Source organism: Trypanosoma equiperdum (genome assembly GCF_001457755.1).
Source record: "Trypanosoma equiperdum strain OVI genome assembly, contig: ctg_1231, whole genome shotgun sequence".
NCBI lineage: Eukaryota > Euglenozoa > Kinetoplastea > Trypanosomatida > Trypanosomatidae > Trypanosoma > Trypanosoma equiperdum.
Window position 1 is genome coordinate 29,218 of NW_027123207.1, and position 8,303 is coordinate 37,520.

At 48.8% G+C, this 8,303-nt stretch overlaps 4 protein-coding genes across 4 annotated transcripts; all 4 read right to left on the reverse strand.

Moving 5' to 3' along the window:
- Window positions 1-117: 117 nt before the first annotated feature.
- Window positions 118-1,533, reverse strand: TEOVI_000805300 (transporter, putative; the record flags this gene model as incomplete). Its single annotated transcript, XM_067220790.1, has 1 exon — window positions 118-1,533. The coding sequence occupies one exon, from the start codon at window positions 1,531-1,533 to the stop codon at window positions 118-120; it is 1,416 nt and encodes a 471-aa protein (XP_067076891.1).
- A 402-nt stretch (window positions 1,534-1,935) lies between these two features.
- Window positions 1,936-3,381, reverse strand: TEOVI_000805400 (uncharacterized protein; the record flags this gene model as incomplete). The annotated part of the gene is made up of 1 exon (XM_067220791.1): window positions 1,936-3,381. The coding sequence occupies one exon, from the start codon at window positions 3,379-3,381 to the stop codon at window positions 1,936-1,938; it is 1,446 nt and encodes a 481-aa protein (XP_067076892.1).
- A 484-nt stretch (window positions 3,382-3,865) lies between these two features.
- On the reverse strand, window positions 3,866-5,215 carry TEOVI_000805500 (EAP30/Vps36 family, putative; the record flags this gene model as incomplete). The annotated part of the gene is made up of 1 exon (XM_067220792.1): window positions 3,866-5,215. One exon carries the CDS (start codon window positions 5,213-5,215, stop codon window positions 3,866-3,868), a length of 1,350 nt encoding a protein of 449 aa, XP_067076893.1.
- A 1,229-nt stretch (window positions 5,216-6,444) lies between these two features.
- TEOVI_000805600 (uncharacterized protein) lies at window positions 6,445-7,893 on the reverse strand (the record flags this gene model as incomplete). Its single annotated transcript, XM_067220793.1, has 1 exon — window positions 6,445-7,893. The coding sequence occupies one exon, from the start codon at window positions 7,891-7,893 to the stop codon at window positions 6,445-6,447; it is 1,449 nt and encodes a 482-aa protein (XP_067076894.1).
- Window positions 7,894-8,303: the final 410 nt, after the last annotated feature.

An 8,303-nucleotide genomic window follows, 5' to 3' on the forward strand; every position in this document is an offset into this window, starting at 1 on the left:
ATTTGCTCTGTGGCAAAGCATAACAACGGCCCCCCTTATCACCAATGGCGGCTGTGCCTGCGGTGCTCGTGTATGCATGTATGAGACAAAAACGCTTCTTCACTTGACCTCTCCTGTTTATTCCTCCAAGACGCACAAATAAACCGAAAGCCACGCAAATGTAGTTAAACCACCGCTGAGAACCATTACATGCATAATCTTTGAGTAAGCAAGCGGCAGCAAGGCGTTGTTGGAGCAAATAAGGAAGGGATCAATGGCAGAAGGAGCACACGAACCAACAAAAATGGCGAGAAGGAAACTCTTAGATGTTGGTATGAGATCGTACGTTTTGAATGCTAATATAATGAGGAAGCACAACAGAGGTACTACGACGTGTGCATTGAAGGCCAAAGCGAAAGCTAGCACAAAAGTCTTTATCTGTGTATCATCGCTATCTCGCCGCCCCGCCGAAGTCTCCCAACCAGAGACTTCACCATGGCCATCTCTAGAATCTCCCTGCGCTGCGTCTGCCCTCTCAGAAGCCGTAGTCGCATGTACCTTCCACGTGCGTCCAGCTTCGTAGCCCAGCAGAAGAAAATGAAGCGGCAGGGTTCCGTAAGCCACCAACTTCATGCCCCCAACCAACGTCGTTCCCAGAACTGGGACGTGTAGAACCCTTCGAATTGGTGTCATGCTGACAATAATGGCAATAACAGTGGTGACAATCAACGGTTTTCTAATAACGCCCAGCACCAGTTTGAGCGTTTTGACGGAAAAACATGAAGAGGACGCACTGTTGTGAATCACATCATCCGACCCTCCGCCGCTGGTCGGGGCGCACTGCTCTCCTGCTTCATTGGCAGACACACGGGTTGGTTCCCCTTTAGGCGCGTAGAGTGGAGGCGTTGCACCCGTTTCCCGCGTTGTCCGAAGCCGATTATCGGAGGTGGCGGTATCCTTCACAATCCCGCATCTGTTCTCCTCCTCTCGACACGACATTTCTCTCTCACAACCCTCTGCTTTTTCCTGAGCGCACGCAGACAGAACAGCTACAGGTGCCTTCGCGTAAGGCCTCACAATCAACTCTGCGGTAAGCCAGCAAACCAGAAAGTTGACGGTGCTGTAACAAAGAAAAAATGCAATCGCCTCCTCTCCTACTTCATTAGTGAACCATGGAATCCCCTTGAGCATAAAAAGTGTTCCGAGACCAAATGTGAAACTGTTCTGCAGGACGCAGCTCAGCATAACTAGGCCGTGCCACCTGGTTGGGTAAGCACACCTGAGTAGTGTAGCAGATGCCAGGGCCAATATTCGAGGCACACAGGCAAATATCGCTGCCCAAAGAAACATGTAAGCACGTTCTGCATTTTCAAATTTGGTAATGCTCACAAAGGTGAGGGAGGGAAGGAAAATCATGAGCGAAACATCCGCAAACCCCCCTACGCTCTTCTCAGTCCAAGAGAAAAAGTGAGATATGAAGTAGCTAAGTCCGGAACATGCTATAATCTTCGAAACGACCAAACCGGAGCGTGCAATACATGCCCAGATTGCCATTGCTGACGGGCCTATCTTCTCCAGGTCCTTTGCTATTTCATCCGAGGATGTGGTTATTTCGCGTTGTATCCGAGCAAACAAAAAAAAAAACACATCGATGGATTTAAGAAGCAGTGATTTTCTTTCAGCTGGCGGAACGAAGCAGACGTACTCACCCATATACACGCATACAAGAACACTTTCTCATAGACTACCTGAGAAATGGTGGGACCGCAACTAGGCCGATTAGTCGATTGATTAACGCTTACCGTATAGATAAAGGGGGAGATGAGGGAGAGCGGGAGTACAATATTTGTCACAAATAAACTCACCAGACGCATAGGGGGAAGCAAACAATAAAATACCTCGGACCTCCGGGTCGATCCGTGCGGCAACATCCTAGCGGGACCAATTAACCTGGACTCATTGGACCATGTATACTCTCATATCCTTCAGTTCCTTCACCAGCTCGTCATCAGCGTCTCCATAGGAAGAATCACATGGGTGGTCTTCCTCACAAAACCTCTGTGCGGTGAGGAACGACCGACGAATGTGTTCCACATCAATTTCTTTGACCCACGAGCGCCACCACTGATCCAACGTGAACGAATGCTCCTGCGGCGGCTGTCGACATCGCTTGCGAGAAATCCTACCCGCATTTGAGTTACTTTGATGGACATGGACGAAATCAGCTTTATCTTGTTCATTTATGAAGACTTTTCGCACACAGTCCTCGGAGAAGGCAGCTAAAGTTTCTTGTAAAGGTGGGCAACTCACCAGCAACTGACCACTACGGACCACAGCAGCGCGAAGGCGCTTCCACGAACGAAGATGTTCCTCTGCGCTCGCCGTAAAATACTCAAAGATATTATGCAAAATAATAATATCTGCGGATCGGAGGGCCTCCAATCCTTCACCCTCAAAACAATCACTGTGAACAAGGTTGAGGTGAACCGCAGTGGGCCCCTTGGCGAATTTCTGGAAAACCTCTTGCTGAAGCGCTACCAACTCTTTATCAAGTTCAATCGCCGTCACCCTTCGGGTGTTGAGCAAGCGTTGCTGCTCTGAGGCAAAGTAACAAGACATAGGTACGATCCCCAGTCGTGAACCCACTTCAACAACGTGCTCACAGGAAAAGGCGGCAGCCACAGTGTGACAGTTTTTGTGGCGAGGTCGCCAGAAGTTGTCGGATGTTAGGCAATAGGAGGTATCACCAAAGGAAGGTAGTAGAAAACAGGAAAGAAATATCAGCTGCTCAAGCGAGAAAGAGTGGGTAATAAATTGGCAGAGGCCGATGTCCACCGACCCACATGAGCGACAATATTCCCGTGATATATGGCCCTGATCTGCAAGTGCATCAATGTCCTCCTCGAGATACAGAAAAGCGTCTACTGCGCAAACGGGCGGCTCCACGGGTTTGCTACTTTGCAGCGCTTTATAAGCCCCTCTACCTCCACAGCTGTTTTCCCCCTCCTGAGGAGACGTCGGCGCCGGGGGTACAACCGGTTCGGAAATGCTGCCGTACGGAATCCGCTTCTGAAGGTAGTGACGCAATTTGGTGAGGGAGCGGCGAATCTCCAACACCACAACACTGTCAGCCTCAAGGGAGGCTTCATCCTCCTTGTCTCCATCCTCTCCCCTAACGCCACAGCCATCTTCGCAACCGCCTTCTTTATCGACATTTTGTTCACAGTCATGTCCATCGCGCCGCTTGCCACGACGAGCGCGCAGTTGCTGGCGTTGAATGTCACAGAACCCGCTTACCAGTGACATGAACGTCGTGATATCGGTCTTACTCCACGCGCCTACCTCTGCAACCTCCAGCGCGGGGCGTATTTTTTCAAAGACGGCTTCTACATCGACCCGCATGCGACGCTTTCAGGTGAAAAAGCTTGAAAACAATATCAATATTCCTCTTTTCCCCCTTACTTACCTCTTTCTACCCCGACGGTGGCTGCCATACAAGACAGATGTAGTGAACATGTGCATTAAGAAGGTAGAAATTGCACTTTGCGTGTAAGTGAAGGAAGATTCAGTGACATGGAGGTGACAACAGTAGTTGTTTTCTCTTATTCTCGTGAGTAGATTCACACAAATCATTGGAAAGTTGCTTTGCAAGTCGTAAATGGGGATGACGATGCAATTGGTACCCCGCCCACTCCACAAGAATTCAAAGCAACTTAAAATCAGCAGCAACTATCAAGCCAAGGCGGGGATCAATTGTTCGCCGACTAATAGGCTGAAAATAAGTTCAAGCAACTCGACCCACTCACGGGGAGAATATTAGAAGCAGAGCCCACAATGCACAGCGAAGGTGCTCCAGTCACATATCCCCGCTACAGATCCTTCTGAATTAAAAGACAAATATATTCCAATGGAACGTAAAGCAACCAAACTCACCACCTGATCTGCAAAGGTAACCTTGCAATTCCAATTCCTCCAGAAGATCCATGGATACCGAACATGTAACATGCAAAACAGACGCAAACGTCACTTCGTTGACGCCTTTCAGCATAGAAGAAGATTCTGGAAATACTGCCGTTTGGGTCACCGGCTGTGTCACCCCGCCATCCCTTCCGTTGTGAATAGGAGAAGAATCTGCTGACGTGGTGAATTTTCCTGATTCCTTCTCGTTGCATAAGCGAGGCCCAAGAATGTGTTCTAACTTCTTCAGTACAATAGAGGGGTCCTTGCGTTGCAGAGCGTAACGACCCGATGAGAGACGCTTTAGTGTGTATTGCGCATATTCCTGTTGGTCGAGCGCGCGACATGCGTGCAGCACATCATTTGTTGATACCAAATCGCACTCGCCACGAGCCTTGTTATACAAGGAGAAGAGCTCGATGAGCGGGATCAGTGGCATCGACCCGAACACATGATGGTTTTTCTCGTGTGTTATCCATGAATGTATTTCCCAGGCAAGTTCCTTGTGAAACCCCGCATGCGCACTCACAAGCCCCCAGCCGGCTCCCGATGCCCGCACTGTAGCACCCAGGCCAAGCGTTGCTTCGATGCTCTCAATTGTCATGTTATCTTCAGCCTTCGTCGTGCCAGCGATATTTTGCTGCTTTTGCTGCAGATTTCGAATGGATGCCACAAGGGAGGAGGCATTACGCATGACATCATCAATGTCACGTAACGTTTCCCCTTGTGCCGTCTTTTCCGCTGATGCCCGCATGAGACCCGCGATCCCAGCCTTGTCCGTAAAGGCTAAAAGGGTCTCGTTTGCTGGCGCTGCGCTACTGTCATCACGTGTTGCTTTACTCGACCCCTGGACAACGCCTGTAATAGATGGCAGTGGTTCCGTCAACATTTCACTGTGTCGGAGCAGTAACAATTTTTGCTGCAGCACATCACGAAGAGTCTCACAAAACTCTTTGATGTTGCCTACTTTAAAAGAAAATACCGCTTTTTGCCCGCTTTCTGTGAGAGGGATGTGTAACTTCGGACTGCGCCCATCTGACTGAGCCACGACGGTTGGGCCACCGCTTGGACTGTCAATGTTACCAAGGGGAATCCTTAGAAAAATTGGACCTGCTCCCTTAGGCTGAAAAAAAATATTATCCGTAGAAAGCGTTAATTTGCCTTCGTCATAGTTCAAATTGCCATCACCTTCGTGGTAACGGGTCTCATTTTGCACGAACAGAACGATTTCACCAGTGCGAACGAGGTTACCATCCTCACACGATTCCCATGAACTCATTACGAGACGCAACCAATATACATATATGTATATATATATAACAACAGCTAACTGCAGCCCTCAAAGACCAATTTATACCCCCTTTTCCAGATTCCGAAACGCTTCGGTAACGACTGCTTTTACTTTCCCGTTTCTTCGTTTTATTGGCGTTCTTCTCGTTTTCCCCAACCCCCACCCTTCCCTACTGGATAACCCCTAACCACTAATTTGCTGCGGTTTTGCTCCTTCCTCCTTCCCCTTCCGTTTCTCCCCCCTTCGCGTGGGTACACACGGGAGAAACCACGCTACCACTAAATGAGAAATCAAAGGAGAAATTAAAAAGGCACGCTCTACAGGGATAAAAAGAGCAGCAATACACACCCACACCCACACGAAAGAAAGAAAGAGGTGACCGAAGGACGGTAAGTGCTTATGCAGCAGCACACGTACACACAAGCATCGTTGTGAAGAACACGTAAAGGGGGGAAGGAAATAATATATAAAAAAAGCTACCATTGCTAGCATCTCATTGTACAGTGCGCAGACCCAGAATATCACATTGTTTAATTCCATTTCCCTCCCTCTTCCCCTCCCAAATATTTCTCAGCATTTCGTGCCCCTTCCTCCCTTTCAACCAGTTCACCATTCTGGTACCACCCCCCACTTCATGTATATGGCGTTTAAACATATGTTAGGTGATATTTGTGTGCTGACGGTACCGTATTGGTGCCATCTCACTCATGTAAGGGAGGAAAGAAATACACCCACTCCTGCGTTAAAGTGAGCGAAGATGAAACTTTCAAACCCACGCGCAAAGGAAGGAAATGAAGAGAAAGCTGCATCAATACTGGCACAGATGAAAAAGCTATATCGCAAAGAAGGAAAAACAAACAAATAATCAAACAAAACAACAAACTAAGTACGGAAAAACATTTTTGTGTCACACAAGTAAAGCAACACACCGCAAATACCGCACGTCTAATGTGCTATACATCGTCCCATTCAATGTGAACATTGTGTCCTCGTAGGGCGGGCGGGCCGTTGTGCACGTTTTAAAAATAATAATAGTATGATACAATATTTTTAACAGATCATTTCTGTCTCCGCCTTTCCCCATTCTCCTCTCCTCCAATAAGAATGAACACATGCCCGTCGGCGTTTATCCCCTTGTTTGCAGCATGTTTCCATCATCAACAACAGCAAAAAAAAATCATTACGAGCAGAGCAATAGTTTTGTCGCCACTGTGGACTCAAACAATGCTATCAGGGTCCAACTGTTCCGCCCAATTGATCAGGTCACCAACCATATCATCATCAAACTGTTCTGCTTCCACCTGTCTGGTCACGGCGGGGGTGTCCAACGACTGTGGCTGCATCCCCCCTGAAACGCTCGGATTATGCATTCCAGCACCCAATAGTGGTGGGGTACGCACACTTGATTGCCTTCTGACCTCAATATTTTTCGTTTGTGGGCACATTTCGGCTGTGAAGCCCGTGCTAACAACCCTTTCACTACCCTCTCTCAATGGAAGTGAGCTCGCTGGCATATTCGCAACACCCGGGTGTGTCAAGAGAGGCAGTCGCTGCGGTTCAGCATTGACACCAGCGGCCTGGTGTAACCTATTTTCAGTGCTTGCCACGAATTGAGGTGTGCTTGTGGTGCCCTGCGCTAATGAACTAATTGACACAACATTTGGAAGGTCCCACGGTACGTGCGGGGTGGTTTGTGCTGCGCCCAATTCACGGCACTCAACACTCGCACTCCCTGTAGAATTCTCTAAAGCCGCCTCCGCGCTGCCGTAGGGAAAAGGCGACGCACTGTCTCTGCCAGCGCTGTACAACATCTGCAGGCGGAGGCGCCGTTCAATCTGTTCCTGAATTTCTTCGATTTTAGCCTTCTCCTTTTCCTTGTTTGAGCTACTGCTTGGGGGTAACTTTTGCTTTGCCAGCACGTACTTACTCCTTGTGTCTAGAGGCGGGGCGAGCCCTAATTCTCTCAGCATGTTTAACCTTTTTTGGGTCGTGATGCCCTCCACCGAATCCAATAAACTGAACTCGCTACTTGTGAGTGGTGAGGGCGACACTGTTTTCTTTTTCCTCAACTTCCTTAGTATAACTCCTGTACCCAATTCCACATGTACAGTCTGCTCAAAAGTGGTGCTGGGGACACAATTATCCTCTACAGATTGCCGTGCGTCAAGAGGTTGCCTACCGGAATCCACACAACATTTCGGTTGGGCATGTCCTCTGGCAGTACCTGGGTCTTCAATAACAAGCCTCTCGCACATTGGAGATGAAGAGGTACGGAACTCTCCCAGTGTCTTGAAGATCGAATGACCGGGTACTGCGTTCAGCTGATTCGTTCCAGTTTTCATGAGAACCGAGTTCCCACCATAAGCAACGGGAAGGCCACCTCCGACGCGGTTCTCACTTCCACGTGATGGTGACCTCACCTTGTCGCTGCTGTTGCCACAACCTGGCAAGTTGCCATTGGCAGAATCGGCTAACCGCCTTCGCGCCGGACTGGATCCTCCAGCCGTTTCTAAACTGGGACGGAGGTGATGACTACTTCCAGGAGTGGAAACCGGATCACATGGTAAAGGAAGTACCATCGAGTCCGCCTGGACATGATTTCTAAGCCAACACAACTCCTCCATGGCCTTCATGAGGCGGTACTCCTCCCAAGGACCCACGTACATCCCCTGGTCAACCACACTACTTTACACAGTGGTTTCGTATGTTGAAAAGCGAACGTTGTAACGGAGACACAGGTGTTGCAAAGTACCAAAGCGTAGGTATTTGAGAGGAAAGGAAAATAACGACACGAAAACAACAAGAAGAGATGGGAACAGTCATACTGAAAGGAAGTGTCCATTACTGAAGGGTTTGAAGCGAGGGCGTGATGATCCTAAAGAAAAGGGAAGCAGAAGGACCCACATGACCTGCGCCTGAGCATATAACGAAGAAAATAAGAAGGTTTCCAAGCAGTTAAGACCCTTGGTGAGAGGAACAGCAGAGAAACAAAAAAAAAGGACACATGTAAATCCAACATTCCTTTCCCAACTTTTACACTTTTCCTCCGTCTTCTATTTCTTCCCCTCCCCCCCCC